The sequence below is a fragment of the Schistocerca nitens genome, chromosome 11 (assembly GCF_023898315.1).
Source record: "Schistocerca nitens isolate TAMUIC-IGC-003100 chromosome 11, iqSchNite1.1, whole genome shotgun sequence".
Lineage (NCBI taxonomy): Eukaryota > Metazoa > Arthropoda > Insecta > Orthoptera > Acrididae > Schistocerca > Schistocerca nitens.
Genome location: NC_064624.1, coordinates 206281763 through 206299588, shown reverse-complemented (window position 1 = coordinate 206299588; position 17826 = coordinate 206281763). Strand labels below are relative to the sequence as shown.

Below are 17826 nucleotides of genomic sequence, written 5' to 3'. Positions count from 1 at the left end.
TGACCATGCCGATTGGTCCCTCCGTCTGTTTCTCGGGAGGTGTGACCTGAGGTGTAAACATTCACCTAAGGCGGGAGTGCCCTCTGAGAGGGTCCCCACAAGGAAGGAGCGCGCCATCGGAGACGCTGGCAATCATGGGGGATTTCTCCGCAATGGATTTCACTCCATCTCTCTCGACTTCTGCCCAAAAACGGAAACGTGACCAGCTACCAGTGACAAAAGTACTACCGCCTGCCCCACAGTTCCTCGTCGTTTCTCGATCTGAGGACGGAAAGGATTTTTCCTCTGTCAACCCTTTCGTTATCCAGAAGGGCGTCGATGCCATAGCCGGATCTGTCAAATCCTGTACCAGGTTGCGTAACGGTACCTTATTACTCGAAACTGAGAGCGCCTTTCAGGCACAAAAACTGCTTCGGGCCACACTCCTGTACACATTCCCTGTCCGGGTGGAGGCCCACCGAACTTTGAATTCGTCTCGTGGTGTGGTCTACACTAGATCCCTCGACGGTTTGACTGACGAGGAGATTCAATCTTTCCTCGCTGAGCAGGGCGTGACGGCTGTCCATAGGGTCATGAAAAAGGTCAACAATGACCTTGTACCGACCCGGACACTTTTTTTGACCTTCGATAGTGTTCAGCTGCCATCGCGCATCAAAGCGGGCTACGAGGTTATTTCTGTTCGCCCCTATGTCCCGACACCTACGCGCTGCTACCAGTGTCAGCGTTTCAATCACACTCGCCAATCTTGTTCCAATGCGGCTAAATGTGTCACTTGTGGCAGGGATGCCCATGAGGGTGACTGTCCACCTCCGTCTCCTCGTCGTGTGAACTGTCAGGGTGACCATGCCGCATCCTCCCGCGACTGTCCTGTCTATAAGGAAGAACGCTGTATCCAAGAAATTCGGGTCAAAGAGAAAGTGTCCACCTCGGATGCTCGCAAGCTATTGGCTAGTAGGAAGCCCACGCTGCTCCCAGCGGGGAAATACAGTACTGTCCTCGCCTCTCCTCGGAGTACCAGGGAGGTGGCAACCCAGACATGCGATCTGACCTTCAGCACCACGGTCGTCCGTTCGGCCAGTGCTAAGATCGCGCGGTCGACGTCTCCTCTTCCTCCCATCACCCCACAGACACCAGTCCCTTCATCAGCTTCTGCTAAGACGAAGACCCAGAAGTCAGATGCACGGGCCTTCAAGAAGGAACCGTCCCGTGCAGACTTCCTACGTACCTCGACCTCCCAGCCTTCGACCGGTACTTCCACCAAACGACCTTCCAAGAAGGCTCATAGGAAGCACAGTTCTCCTTCTCCGCCACGGCGCATTTCTTCTCCTGCGCTACCCAGCGGTTGCCGCCCCAGGCCGTCATCCGTTTCGCCTGGCCGCACCGCTGGTAGCCGAACATCTGGCCGTTCACCGGCGGAGGAAGCTCCCCCTCCCGGCCATCTTCCCAAGATGGCCGATGAACCTATAGACCCAATGGACGATGACTGTCCGCCTACTGATAGCGGCGGCAGTGCTCGCTCGAAGCCAGGCCCTCAGCGGCCTTCGAGGTGACCCCTTCTTTCGTCTTCCTTTTTTCTTACGATGGCTCTTATTCACTGGAATATTCGCAGCATTCGCTCCAACCGAGAGGACTTGACGTTGCTGCTTCGCTTGCATCGTCCGCTCGTCGTAGCCCTCCAGGAAACGAAGCTACGCCCATGCGATCAAATTGCCTTGGCACACTACACCTCTGTGCGTTTTGACCTACCCCCTGTGGTAGGTATCCCAGCTCATGGAGGGGTTATGTTGCTGGTCCGGGATGATATTTACTACGATCCCATCACGTTGCACACCGGCCTGCAGGCAGTTGCCATCCGCATTACTCTCCCCACTTTTACATTTTCCATATGTACCGTTTACACTCCATCGTTGTCTGCCGTTACCGGGGCAGACATGATGCAACTTATTGCTCAGCTACCTGCACCATTTTTGTTAACTGGAGACTTCAATGCCCACCATCCCCTTTGGGGCTCTCCAGCATCCTGCCCGAGGGGCTCCCTGTTAGCAGACCTTTTCAACCAGCTCAATCTCGTCTGCCTCAATACTGGCGCCCCTACTTTTCTTTCGGATACATCTCACACCTATTCCCATTTAGATCTCTCTATATGTACTCCCCAACTTGCACGCCGGTTCGAGTGGTATGCTCTTTCTGATACATATTCGAGCGACCACTTCCCGTGTGTTCTCCATCTCCTGCAGCATACCCCCTCTCCGTGCTCATCTAGTTGGAACATCTCCAAAGCAGACTGGGGGCTCTTCTCTTCAAGGGCGACCTTTCAGGATCAAACATTCCCAAGCTGCGATAGTCAGGTCGCACACCTCACGGAAGTCATTCTCTCTGCTGCTGAATATTCCATCCCTCACCCTACTTCTTCTCCACGTCGCGTACCGGTCCCCTGGTGGACCGCAGCATGTAGAGACGTTCTACGCGCTCGTCGACGTGCTTTACGCACCTTTAAACGCCACCCTACAGTGGCGAATTGTATCAATTATAAACGATTACGTGCACAGTGTCGTCGTATTATTAAAGAAAGCAAGAAAGCAAGAAAGCCAGCTGGGCTGCTTTCACCAGCACCTTCAACAGTTCTACTCCTTCTTCTGTTGTCTGGGGTAGCCTGCGCCGGCTATCTGGCACTAAGGTCCACTCCCCAATTTCTGGCTTGAAGGTCGCGAATGAAGTCCTTGTGGCCCCTGAGGCTGTCTCCAATGCCTTCGGCCGCTTTTTCGCCGAGGTTTCGAGCTCCGCTCATTACCACCCTGCCTTCCTCCCCCGCAAACAGGCAGAGGAGGCTAGGCCACCTAACTTCCGCTCCTCGAATCGTGAAAGTTATAATGCCCCATTCACCATGCGGGAACTCGAAACCGCACTTGGCCGATCACGGTCCTCCGCTCCAGGGCCTGATTCTATTCATATTCAGATGCTGAAGAACCTTTCTCCTGCGGGTAAAGGTTTTCTTCTTCGTACTTACAATCGCATCTGGATTGAGGGACATGTTCCCGCATGCTGGCGCGAGTCTATTGTTGTCCCGATTCCTAAGCCGGGGAAGGACAAGCACTTGCCCTCCAGTTATCGACCCATCTCGCTTACCAGCTGTGTCTGTAAAGTGATGGAGCGAATGGTTAACTCTCGATTGGTTTGGCTGCTCGAGTCTCGACGCCTACTTACCAATGTACAATGTGGATTTCGTAGGCGCCGGTCTGCTGTTGACCATCTGGTTACCTTGTCGACCTTCATTATGAATAACTTCTTGCAGAAGCGCCCGACCGCGGCTGTGTTCTTTGATTTGGAGAAGGCTTACGACACCTGTTGGAGGGCGGGCATTCTCCGCACCATGCATACATGGGGTCTTCGCGGTCGCCTCCCTCTTTTTATTCGTTCCTTTTTAATGGATCGACAGTTCAGGGTACGTGTGGGTTCTGTCCTGTCAGACACCTTTCGCCAGGAGAATGGGGTACCACAGGGCTCAGTTTTGAGCGTCGCTCTCTTCGCCATAGCGATCAATCCAATAATGGATTGCCTCCCAGCTGATGTATCAGGCTCCCTTTTCGTGGACGATTTTACCATCTATTGCAGCGCGCAGCGTACGTGTTTCCTGGAGCGCTGTCTTCAGCGTTCTCTTGACCGTCTTTACTCGTGGAGTGTCGCCAATGGCTTCCGTTTTTCTGCCGAGAAGACGGTCTGTATTAACTTCTGGCGCTACAAAGAATTTCTCCCACCGTCTTTACGACTTGGTCCCGTTGCTCTCCCATTCGTGGAGACAACAAAATTTTTAGGTCTTACATTTGACAGGAAACTTAGTTGGTCTCCACATGTGTCTTATTTGGCTGCCCGTTGTACCCGTTCTCTCAATGTCCTCCGTGTTCTCAGTGGTATGTCGTGGGGAGCGGATCGAACCGTCCTCCTTCGCCTATATCGGTCGATCGTCCGCTCCAAGCTGGATTATGGGAGCTTCGTATACTCCTCTGCACGGCCATCCATCTTACGCCGCCTCAACTCCATACAACATCGGGGTTTACGACTTGCAATCGGAGCGTTTTATACTAGTCCCGTCGAGAGTCTTCATGCTGACGCTGGTGAGTTGCCACTCACCTACCGGCGCGATATACTGCTTTGTCGATATGCCTGTCGGCTACTGGCAATGCCTGACCACCCATCTTATCGTTCCTTTTTTGATGACTCTCTCGACAGTCAATATAGGTTGTATGTCTCCGCCCTGCTACCCCCTGGAGTTCGATTTCGTCGCCTCCTTCAACACCTTCATTTTTCACTCCCTGCCACCTTTCGAGTGGGCGAGAGCCACACGCCACCTTGGCTCCAGGCTCAGGTTCGCGTCCACCTTGACCTCTGCTCGCTCCCGAAGGAGGTTACCCCCGGTTCAGTCTACCACTCCCGTTTTGTCGAACTTCGTTCGAAGTTCATTAATACGACCTTCATTTATACAGATGGCTCTAAGACCAATGACGGGGTCGGGTGTTCTTTTATTGTCGGGGCACAAAGTTTCCAATATCGGCTCCATGGCCATTGGTCTTCACAGCTGAGCTCTTTGCCCTCTACCAGGCTGTCCTTTACATCTGCCGCCACCGACATTCTGCATATGTCATCTGCTCCGATTCCCTGAGCGCTATCCAGAGCCTCGGTGATCCGTACCCGGTTCACCCTTTCGTGCACCGGATCCAACGCTCTCTTCAGCAGCTGGTGGACGTCGGTTCTCCGGTTAGCTTTATGTGGGTTCCTGGCCATGTCGGTATCCCTGGGGGCCAAGGCTGCGGTCCTCCAACCTCGGACAGCTTCTTGTGGTGTCCCTTCGTCAGATTGTAGCAGGGTAATTTGTCGGCGCATTGTCTCGCTGTGGCATGCCGATTGGGCTGCACTTTCAGACAACAAGCTTCGGGCCTTGAAAGCTCTTCCCGTGGCTTGGACGTCCTCCTCACGCCCTTCTCGGCGGGAGGAGGTAGTTTTGGCCCGGTTGCGAATTGGCCACTGCCGGTTCAGCCATCGCCATCTGCTGACGGCTGCGCCGGCGCCGTTCTGCCCATGTGGGCAATTGCTGACGGTCCGCCACATTTTAACGTCGTGTCCGAATTTTAACACCCTACGTCTCGATATTGGCCTGCCATGTACTGTAGAAGCCATTTTAGCGGATGACCCACGAGCAGCTGCTCGCGTTCTTCATTTTATCAATTTGACAACCCTCTCAAAGGACATTTGATTATGCTGTTTTCTTTTTTAATCCTATGCCTGTCAGTATGTCTTTCATCGTGTTCTCCGTTTTGTTGCTGTTTTAAACTTGTGACTCGCGGTGCATTCCTAAAGTAGTCTGGGCGCTAATGACCGTTGACGTTGTGCGCCCTAAAAAAAAAAAAAAAAAAAAACGTACCCTTCCAGTTGGAGCACAGCACGAGTCTTCACTATAAATCACTAGCTTCCAGCCGTGCACTGTCCAGTGGTGTCACAGTTTACTCCACTTCGAACACCGTTTAATGTGCCTACAGAGAATTTGTGACACACGAGTAGCTACTCGATCGTCGTACCGCATTCTTTTTATTCCTCGCACACTGTCGTCGTGCTGGCCGGACAGCCGGTAATTCTTCGGAACTCGAGAGTGAGTCCTTCCACTCGATTTCTCGCAGTGTTGTACAACCACCCTCCACAACGCCTTACGATCCCTATCTGTCAGTATGTGATGTTGCCAGTTCGTAGCTTGCTGTGGTTGTTACTTCACGTTTCCACTCCACACTCACAATACCAGTAGTCGACTGGGATGGCATTAGGAGGATCACTCGGGTTGGTATCGAAGGTCGTATGTCGATAGAGTGTCGACTGGAGCACCGATTTAGTCTGTGTTGCGTGTCGTCGTCCAGTGGGAGACACGGAACCAGTAATTAAAAGTAACACCAGAACTACCGAGCACAGGTAAAGCGTATCTGTGACAGTCGATTTGAAGATCCTGCACAGGTGAGTTAGTAGAGCGTCAGATCACCGTACCGAAGATCCTGCATTCGAACTCCATCGATTACAACTTTTTTTTAACTGTTTACATGTGAAACTATTATATGGGAGACCATTTTCCTGACACATAAAAGAACTTTTCGGAGTTTGTAGCATTGTTCTTTTGGCCGTTTGCTTTTGCTTCGTTAGTTGAAAGTAGCAACTTTATAGAGTACATTTGTATAGACCGGTGTGGTTTTCTGTCGGACATGTCTATAAAAATGGACTGTATAGGTTTGCTACTTTCAAATAATGAAGCAAAAGAAGACTGCCAAAAGAATATTGCTACAAACTCCGAAAGGTCTTTCGACATGTCAGAAAAATGTTCTTCCATATAAAGTTTCACACACGAACAGCTAAAAAAAAATTGTAGGAGGGTGGTTTGAAAAGTTTTCAGAATCACCACGAGAGGTCAGCGCCAGCCCAATGAGTCGTTAACTCGATATTCGTTGGACTGTTGCCTGTAAACACGTGACACGCCAGTGCTCTCGGAAGAGAGCTGTGGCAGTTTCGTGGCTCTGTTGTTGTTCCCACATACTGATTTGCGAAGGTAGAAAAAATTGAGATTTGAGCAGTGATTAAGTAGTTCGTAAAGAAAGCTATGAAAGCAAAGGACACTCGTGCTGATTTTCAGAGTACAGTGGGGACTCTGCTCCTTCGTATTCAACTGTTGCCAAGTGGACAAACGAATTTAAATTAGGTCAGGAGAGCTTACATGCCGATCCACGCAGTGGTTGGCCGAGATGTGTCACTACTCTAGAAATCGTTGCAAAAGTGCACAAAACGGTCAGGGCGGATCGCCGATTGAAAGTGTGTGAAATTACTCACTCTTGCCTTATGTCATCTGAAAGGGTAAATCCTATTTTAACTGAAAAATTAGAAGTGAAAAAATTATCTGCGGAGTGGGTGCCGCGACTCTTGACGCCGGATCAAAAATGCGTGAGAATGGACATATTGGAACAATGTTTGGCCCGTTTTAGGTGAAATGAACAAGATTTTTGCGCCAGTTTTCGACTGCAGATGAAACTTGGGTGCACTACTATAGCCCAGAGACAAAACAACAGTCAAAGCAGTGGAAACATGTGCTGATTCTCCACCACCAAAGAAAGCAAAGACAAGAAAGGTCATGGCATCAGTGTTCTGGGATGCAAAGGCGATTCTGTTTGCAGATTATCTCCCCACTGAACAAACAATTACTGGAGAATGCTATGCTAATGTGCTGGACAAATCGCAACACAAGATATGCCAAAAAAGGCCAAGTTTCCCAAGGAAGGAAGCCATCTTCCATCAAGACAATGTGCACCTGCACATGTGCCATTGCCACCGCCAAATTACACGAACTGAGGCACAAATTGTTGCCACAACCATCTTATTCATCTGATATGACTCCGTCAGACCTCCATCTCTTCCAAAAACTGAAAATTTTCCTTTGTGGACTAAGATTCACTTCAAACGGAAAATTGATACCCGAAGTTGACAACTATTTTGCAGGCCAGGATGAAACATTGTGGGACCAAGTGCATTAATCTACAAGGAGACTACATTGAAAAACGAGAAAAGTTTCATTGATGTAAGTACTTTTTTTCTATTTCATTCTGAGAACTTTTCAAACCACCCTCGTAATCACTGAGGTTAGAGTGGGACCTTCAGTACGGTTAGCTGACGCTCTACCGACTCATCTACGCGAGACCTTCCTATGTGTTGCTCACAGATATGCTTTTCCCGTGCTCGGTAGTTTTGGTGTTACTTTCAATTACTGTTTATGCATGTTCTACTGGACGACAGCACACAGCACGAAGTAATCGGTGTTTTAGTTGGTACTCTTATCGACGTACAATATTTGTGCTCTCTCAAGTAACCCATTCTGCTGTTACAATACTTCCCGCTTCCTTTCATAATGGCAGGTCCGCCTCTCGTGAGGTCTCGTACTCACTTCCGCATACTGAAGGGTGGTCTGTATACTTTTCATCAGGTAGTGTATATTTCTGACTACCACTAACGTGAGTGGGTTCTGCAGACTTCGCAGGTTCTACTGTGACCGTTTGATGGCAGTAGTTGCATCAGTGGAAAAATTCATCATTCTTGAAACCTTTCTTATTGTTGGTTGCTTTGTAGGTGTTAGCTTGTAACATTACATGAGTATGTCCCATACAGTCGGATGTACTTTGTGTCGTGCGAGTGTAGGGGAGTTGCAACCAGTAGTGACCCATGATGTCATATCAACTTGAGGATTTTTTTTTAATATGCATTTCATTCATTTCAAAATTTTACTGATTATTTACAGAGTAAAGAATTTAATTATGTACAACATTTAATAGGTAATGAGTTTTAATGAAATAGATACAAATATGTTTTGGCATAGCATATAACCTTGTCGCATTATGCACGATATGTTTTCTCTTTGTAAGAACAAAAACTTCCGTGTTGCTCGAGCAGTCGTCGAGTGCAGATCTGCTTTAACTTTCACGAGTGGGCATAGAATTGTTAATTTACAGCCCGCAGTTGATTTAAAAATTATTCTAGGAACCACGGCCCGACATTGGTGCAAACGAATGGCGCGCGAATTCTCAAATATCGGCGTGGAGTGTAAGATACGCTGCTGGATATCGGACGTTATGGTCGCTTGTGTGATTCGGCAACATTAACCGCAATTTATGGGCATTAGCTCGATAGTAACTATCGAAGACTTGTGTGAGCGGCATAGTAATCGTCTAGATGGTTAAAGTGAGCGAGAAGCGATTTACTGTCGGGATACGACAAATATTAATCATTGCATAGTCAGCTTGTTGATATGTTGTTTAGCAATTGATAAGCGGACAGTGATAGAATTATTGAAATGATCTTGTAAGTATTAATGACCACTACACACACATCAGAAAACGATTACTCTTAAGTCTGAGTGACTTCTAGATTGGATGAGTTTGTTTTCATTTCAGTTAATTGGGATTTATAAACTTCTTTCAAGGTTGAAACTTCATCAATGGTGTCACGCTCATTCAGTTTACTAGAATGATAGATAGTACTAGCCGTGCTACTGTTTATAGTTTTAAAAGAGGAGAGAGCACATACCTGTTTTTCTTTTGAGAAATGTTCGGACTTCAGTCGTCAGTCTTCTCAAACCGGAGGCACGACTGATGCTCCCTCACAGCACTACGATATCGTGAACCACCACGCACGTGTGCCCCCTTCTCACTACATTTCTGCATTGAAAACCCTGAGATATAGCAACAGTACGAAGAAGGAAGAAAGAAGAGGAAAGATCAGTTATAGAAATGGAGCAAAGAGAGAAGGGGAGGTCACCAGCTGATGTTAGCACACTGCCTAATACCCTTTCCCTTCCCTGGAGATTAGAAATGCTCGGATCAGATTACACTATGTGAGCATAAGTATTCTGACACCCCCAAAACATACATTTTTCATATTAGGTGCATTGTGCTGCCAGGTACTCCATATCACTAACCTCAGTAGTCATTAGACATTGTGTGAGCGGAATGGGGCGCTCCACAGAACTCAGAGTTTGAACGTGGTCAGGTGATTTGGGCGTCACTTGTGTCATACATCTGTACACGACATTTCCACACTCCTAAGCATCCGTAGGTGCACTGTTTCCAATTTGATAGTGAAGTGGAAACGTGAAGGGACACGTACGGCACAAAAGTGTACAGGCCGACCTCGTCTGTTGACTGACAGAGATCGCCGAATGTTTAAGAGCACTATGACAGTTAGGTGGGAGGTGAGAGAACTTGGATTTCGTGGCCGAGTTGCTGCTCGTAAGCCACACATCACACCAGTAAATGCCGAATGACACCTCACTCGGTGTAAGGACCGAAAACATTGGACGACTGAACAGTGGAAGAACGTTCTGTGGCGTGACGAATTACGGTAGACAATGTGGCGATTCGATGGCAGGGTCGGGTATGGCAAATGCCTGGTCATCTGCCAGCCTGTGCAGCACTGACAGTAAAATTTGGAGGCGGTGGTGTCATGAGTGTGGTTTTTCCTGCAGCGGGCTTGCACCCCTTGTTGTTTTGTGTGGCACTATCACAGCACAGGCCTACATTGACGTTGTAAGCACCTTCTTGTTTCCCACTGTTGAAGAGCAATTCAGGGATGGGGATTGCATCTTTCAACACGATTGAGCACCTCTTCGTAATGTACGGTCTGTGGCAGAGTGGTTACACGTCAATAACATCCTTGTGATGGACTGGCCTACACAGAGTCCTGACCTGAATATTATAGAACACCTTTAGTATGTTTTCGAATGCCAATTTCTTGCCAGGCCTCACCGACAGACATCGGTACGTCTCTTCGGTGCGGCACTCCGTGAAGAATGGGCTGCCATTCCCCGAGAAACCTTCCGGCACCCGATTGAACGTATGCCTGCGAGAGTAGAAGCTGTCGTCTAGGCTAAGGGTGGGCCAACACCGTATTGAATTACAGCATTACAGATGGAGGGTGCCACGAACTTGTAAGTCATTTTCAGACAGGTGTCCGGGTACTTTTGATCTCAAAGTGTACGTACAGAGTCCTTGACGAGTGAAGAGGCCGTGAAACTGAAGTAGGATGATTTGGTTTACATGTCATCTGAAAATAGTGGTTAGTCTAGATTTTTTTTTGGAGTTGAGTTGCTGAGTACATTTGCTATCTTACTGTCACAGATTGTGTTGTTGTGAATGATATTCCTGCAGGTACATTGCTAAATGAGTCCGAGCTCGTAAGTGTCGTGAATGTAGTTTACTGTTTATCTCTCCAGGCTTCGAGCATACTGTACTTCGATAGGAAATTACTCTGATCCTGTGTTTTGTGTGCGTGTTTGTGATGTAAATTAGCTATATAAGAAGTTGAAACAAAAAGATTTCACAGTTACTTATGTATGTGTTTGATTTCTAGAATTTTTTCCCCCCTGTAGTGTGTACTACTGCATTGAAGTTTTATCTTTATATTCATTTTCAACACTAGCAATACCAAAATACATTTCTACACACAAGTTATACCATAATACATTTAACTTGTAACTTCCAAAAGAGGATACGTTTTAGCCAGTCCGCAGGTAATGACAGCTACCAATGAGACCAGACCAGCATCACAGGTATTAAACAACGGAAGGGCCAGTGGACAACCTGTCGAGCCGGTTTGTTAATATCTTTCTCGTTTCACTTCACAGATTTTGTTTATTTGTAATAATATGTTAACAAGTTGCGCTGTAAGAGTGCAAATGTTCTCGGCTCCCATTTGTTACGTCGATGTGGACTTCTCGCAGCAGTCGAATGCCGTCCACGACACTGTATTTCCCGAAAGTTGCTCCCGACAGCTTTATCCGACATTTCCTCAGGTGCGCGAGGAGGAGGAGATGGTGTCCTCGTCGTGCCAGGAGCCGCTGAGCACCGAGACGGTGGCCGTGCAGACGCCGCCGCGGCTGGTGCGTGACATGCAGCAGCGCGTGCTCAAGGAGCTGGAGAAGACGCACGCAGACGCCCTCGCCAAGGTATGCTGTGTACTGGTAGTTATCTATCTCGTTTCTTGGATAACTGAAAAATTGTGGAATCTTACGCGGTATATTGTGGTAGGACCACTCTCACCACGTGTTTTTGAATGAGAATAATACGACTGGTTCCAGCACAATTCCAGCAAGCCTTATTTTTTAGTAGCTGCTGAAAGATTACACACTGCAGATCTCGTTTGTCTGGGGGTTCTCGAAGTTTTGTCTGCAAAATAATCATTCCAACAAGCGTGGCCTGGGTTTTCTTCTTGTTTGAAATAAACACTAGCGGAGCTGAAATACTTTCAGCTAAAAATTATACTTATTCCTACTTTTTGTTAGTAACTACACCATTTTCACTATGAACATTGATACTCTAAATCCATTATACTGCACTTGTCACATAAACACGTCCATCTCCCTCCAATACAGACAAAGAAGTGGCTGGCAAGCCGACATGTGCCCAGAAGTTGCAGACATTCCTGCATTCTAGATTCTTTGATCTACTGACCTTAATAAACTCTAAAGACACATATAAATAAATACATATAAATATACAGCATTTAACATCTTAAACAAATCCATTATTTATCATAAAAGAAAATATTCATAATTAAATACATTAAACATATTTTCTGGCAACATAATGAAATTACCTTAACTCTTTACTGTGGGCATCATACTTTTCGCATGAGATAAACTTACCTCCGACAGTTAATTACATTACAACACGCACCGGTTTGTGGCCACTCCGCTTTAGAATATCTCCCCCGCAGCCAACCCCCCCCCCCCCATCCTCTCTCTCTCTCTCTCTCTCTCTCTCTCTCTCTCTCTCTCTCTCTCTCTCTCTCTCTCCCTCCCTCCCTCACCCCCGTCCCCTCCCCCCTCTCTATACTCCACTAGCCACACAATAGCACATGGAAGAGGGTACTTTTAGTACTACTCATTTCCCTATTTTTCTGTTCCAGTCATGTATGGTGCGCAGGAAGAATGACTGTAAGTTAATCTCCGTATGAGCTGAATTTCCCCGATTTTCTATTTATGGTGATTCCGTGAGATGTATGTAGTGAGAAGCCATATGTTGCACAACACTCATCCCTCTCGAGTTTCGACAGTAAACCTCGACCTCTCCATTATGCACAACTCCTCTCTTACAGTGACTGTACTGGGGTTTATTGAGCATCTCTGTAACCCTCTCACACTGCCTAAATGACCCTGTGATGAAATATGCCACTCTTGCTCTCGATCTTGTCTGTTCCCCTCTAATAATCCTGCTTGTCGAGGGCCCCAGGCAAATGAAAATGCTCAGAAATCAATCGAAAGTATGTTGTAACTGATTGAGAAAAGCAGTTAACATTTCCTCAGGATTCTCCTACGACTCTCTCTGGCATCTGCTTTTCCTACTACTGTGTCGGTATCACTTACAGTGATGTCACTTTTAATGATGTATTGCCTGCAACAGCAGAATCTAGCGTTCCTGTCTAAACCCTATGTGAACGCTAGATTTAAAAAATCGCTTACTGCGACATTGCTTATTGCGACTTATCGTATAAAACGACATATTTTTATTACATTTTTGGATAAATAGATCAGCTATAATGTAGAATGTTCATTTTTGTTTATTATGTATTTGGGGAATATTAACAGCACTGTAACAGTTATTTTCGAATTTGTTTTCTGCAGATTGTTGGTTTCAAATCAGAATGCAGAACGCTCTTTTTAAATGAAAAAAGAAAACAAAGATAACTGACAACCTTAATTACATTGCATTACATGTTGCAGAGTAAAGTTGTATCAACCAGTTAAAAAAGTAAATAAGACTGCATTTGCTGCGACTGCAGAAAACTAAAAAATTGAATTCCTTCAAAAGACTGAATTGGAATAATAGTATATTCATTATTGTTGTTTTGTGGTTATTTGTGTTAGATATTTTCAGCTTGTTAAGGTACAGTACAACACATTTGCACAACATTTTAAAGGAACATAGGAAAGGTGTAGGCATTTGTCTAATTTATCGATAGACTGCAGTCGCTTCATTTTGCTACTGTTGGTTAATTATTGTAATACAGTAACTGCAACAAACTTGTGTCGTTTGTCACTATTATGCTATCCAGCACTTACAGTAAATTTTAAACATTGCTCAACATTTTATTCCATTCATGATCAAAGACTGCATCTTAAAGGTTTTTACATTTGGATAACATTTTATTGCTGTACGTACTGCATAACTATCAGAAAAATTATCTTCAGTTCCTCTCCAAAAATGCTCTACCGTAAATACAGTAGGTTTATTGTATTTGTTACTTTTTGAAGTGTTAACTCTGTGGGAGCCTAAAATTTAAAAATGCAAAATTTCTATCAAGGAAAAAAAGAGCGAAAACCCAATTTGTGTGACTATTGACTAAAACATCAGTAAACAGTCGGCTTATGCCATGTCATTATTATCGGTTTCAGCTGTATTTGCTTTATACGGTTGTTCCGTGCAGTGTCGTTCGGGATGGTGCGAGCTAACATCCCGAGGATGTTCTGGCTCACGTGCGGTTCCCCTTCATTGAAATGTCTCGACTCAAAACTCATCTAGGGGTTGAACTGCGTGTGTTGCATAATACACCCCAAATTAGACACTTGTGACCCTTAGGTTAACCTGTCTGGCTGTTGGCAAGTTTGCTAAATGCAGAGTTAATATAACATATAATAAATGTAATAATAACATTGGGAACCAAATCAACGACCCGTAAATGATGTAGGCCACTCAGTTGCAATTGGGTTAGAATAATGTGTACTCAGAAAGCAAACTGTGAAAGTGGTCGTATTTAGAGTTACTGTTACACTCGAGCGCATATCCGTTTGACACAGTTAGATCGTTCAAAATCTCATCGCGAAATACAAGTTATCTACGCCAAAAGTTAGTTCACACCAGGCGCGTGGCTGCTCACTGCTCGGAGACTAAGTCCTGCGATACCACACGACGCAAAATTTTCTAAGTTATTTCATTTCTTAGATACCTAAAGACTGACAGGCCGCTTTCGCATCTCAATCCGAAATGTACCCTTTGGTGTCTTCAGCCAAAGTTTCCACTTTCGCGTCTGCACCAGCACTGTCCTCTGTCCGTCCCCGGCCGCATTTCCCGCGCGCTGAATATCCTTGCTCAGCTGACTAGGGCAGGTCCCTTTCCTGACACCGTCCATCTCATTAGCTGCAGCGTATTCTACATTATTTTACATTTTAGCATATTTAGATAATCAAATCTTGACCACTTCATGTTCTAATTAAAATAACAATAATAACCATTACATAATAATCGTAAAATTCTTTTACATAAAACAAATACAATTTCCTGCTTAACTTCGAATGTCACGGCCAGTAGCCTTGCACCAATGTGTTTCCCGATAAATAAATAAATAAATAAATAAAGAACAAATGTAACCATTATGCACTAAACTTTACAACAAATATTCTGTTACCTAATGATTCAATAAGGTGTCGTGCTGTCATCGTTCAATGTGTTTTGTGTGGAGAAAATGATGATCAGATGCTTAACTGAAATTACTGATAATTTAAATTTACTATATCTTTTAAACAAATAAAGTTACAGAGTTGATATATACAATGTTTGCCATTTTAATGATGCGTTTTTATATGAAATGTCAATCGTTAAGATCAACCAAAGTGTACAGATTTTAGCATTCGTGTCTTTGCTACAAAACTTGTTAATTTCACTTTAACAGTAAATCCTAAACTACTATAGATATGATCAATATTAAAGTTTTATTGGGATCACCAAAATTTTTTTATGAAGGATGGCAGATTAAAATTAATGTGTTTTAATTCCCTGCATTACTACACAATTAAATAGTTTCCCTTTATAGCCGCGATCGTAGCTCCACCGTATTTAACACTGCTACGTCTCCTCGGCCAGTAACAGTTTCTACTGGGTTTCCCTATGACGTAGCTCCTCGTCTGTCTCACTCGCACATTACAGTGCGTAGGCCTCGATGGACAGTAGACGCCTGTGAGTTTCCCCATCTCGTGGTGAATCTGCGCCCTTTGTGACACCCAGTCCTGGACAATAGGATTTGTTTCACAATTATTGTAGGCCGACTCTTTCAGATATATACTTACACGAGAGCACAATGCTCGTTAATTCACAATGGTTACTCCTGGGTGTTCTGCAGTAGCTGTTATTTCCAGCAATTTGAGACCAACAGTGTAGTTGTGGGGTAGCATATTTCTTCTCCTCTGTATGTGCAATATGTTAGTTTATTTACAACTGCCAGAGCCTGCACCATTCGTCAATGCCCTGCAGGTCTTTCTGCAATTTTCTGCAGTGTTCTGTCACTGTTACCCTCTTACAGGCAACCACGTCATCTGGACACGGCCTCGTGGAGCTTCAGAATGTTGTTCACTGGCTTGTTTATTCGTATTGTAAACAGTAATGGTCCTGTCACACTTCTTTGAGGTACTTATGAAATTACATTTGCATTTGTCAATTTTGTTCCATAGAGAGTGATACGTGGAGTTTTATCTGCAAGGAAGTCTCGAATCCCGTTAAGAAATTGGGTCCGATACTCGGTAAGCCGTATTGCTTTTACTAAACGACAGTGCAGAACTCTTATCAGATGCTTGTTACTGTTTCAGGTGGTTGCCCATATTGTAGATTTCTGTGTTTATTTATGCACAGCACATCAAATTTATTTCCATTGAGTGCGAACTGTCAGTTCCCGCACCATTCGTCGACCATTTGCAGACCTTCTGGCAATGCTACCTTCCTCCCGCCAACAGTATTCTACTGTGAGCAGCTTTGAGAAACTTCTGGTGTTATGCACAACTAGTAAACAGTGACGGCCTTGTAAGACTCCTTTTGTATACCCTCCAAATTACCATTACATCTGTCGGCTTTGTTCCATTAGTGAGAACGGAAGCCTGCACCTCTTTCTACGATACAGAATTGCTCGGGTGAACAGAGCGAGCTTAGTTTCGCAAGATCTGTTTTGGTGTTCACATTGATTTTCAAGCTGTTGTGCTCCAGAAAGGTCATAATGTGTGAGCATAAAACATGCCGGCACAATTCTACGACAAATGTAAGTACACAAATACGTATGTCTGTTTTTCTTGACCGTAGTGCATACTAATTATGGGCAGAATTGAGAACTTTAAGAATTCTAGTCTCGAGAACGAAAAGCAATCGAATACAGGTCAGAGAAATGCAAGTACAATCCAGAAGTTAGAGGCACCGTACGCTCTGCCGCACGACTGGATGAACTCGTAAAATCGAGTGGTGTGGCACATTTGAAAACAATTGGACTCGCATGTGGGACAGTGCTTGTTCAGATCCCCATCTGGATTTAATCTTTCTATTGTTTCCGTAAATTTCTCACAGCCCGTGTTATATGATGCACCCGTTAATGAAGAGCCAGAGGCCTATCACCAGACAAGAACTCTGTGATAATGGAGTTTACTTGTTTTGACATCAACACTGTTTCAAGTTCTCTCCACGGTTCTCGAACACTGAAAATTGAGGCTGCCGTGTAGGTAGTTCGGTAAGCCCGGTTTTGGTAGGCCTGTTGTTGTCGTCTTCAGTCAGAAGACTCGTGTGGTGCAGCTTGTCTGTCCCGTGCGAGCCTCTTCATCTCTCTATACACACATCAACAAAAATGCCGTATCATCCGGATATGCTTCCAGTGTGTTGCTATTGTCACTGTTCCTGTACTGAATGGTAGGTCACCCCTGACATACGTAAATACACGTGTGGGGGTAGAATGTCTCGTTCGAGTGGTTTGCAGTATTTTGTTTGAAAGTAAGGCACCAGAAGGTGTCCATTAAAGACATCTGTGGAGATATAGAGTGAACATCAGTCTCGCCACGAAGTACAGTCGTAACCAGTGATCGGGTCCACATTGTCGCATTATGCACAGAAGACTTGTGAACCGGGGAAGTTGCTCGACATGCACACCAGATTAAAAGTGACACGGTGCAGACACAAAATTATATCAGATCGAAAGGTAGTGTCGAGGACTTCGACGCAGGCCGTCCACATTCGACAGGCGCACAGACGACCGATATCTACAATTTTTGAATCGAAGGAACTGTGGGCCGAATTCTCCAGAACTGTACTTGTAGTCGGAAGAGACTGCAGGACGCCACGTGTCACCTGATCTGTTAGGAGACAATTGCACATTGTGAATCTCCGTTCTTCGTGACTTGCAAGTACCGTGTAGTACACCGCAACATTGTGGACTCCAGTATGTAAGGGCAAGAAATCGAGCAGAATGGATGCCTCAGGATTGGAGTCAGTTGCTAAATTCGGATCTGTCTGTACA

At 45.5% G+C, this 17826-nt stretch overlaps 1 protein-coding gene across 1 annotated transcript in view; it reads left to right on the top strand.

Moving 5' to 3' along the window:
* The window catches only part of LOC126212790 (zinc finger MYND domain-containing protein 11-like), a 229682-nt gene that overhangs the window by 195144 nt on the left and 16712 nt on the right, over positions 1 to 17826 (top strand). The window contains exon 14 of the mRNA XM_049940192.1: positions 11360 to 11512. Within this exon, the coding sequence (XP_049796149.1) occupies positions 11360 to 11512 (153 nt within the window). The remainder of the gene's footprint in view (positions 1 to 11359; positions 11513 to 17826) is intronic.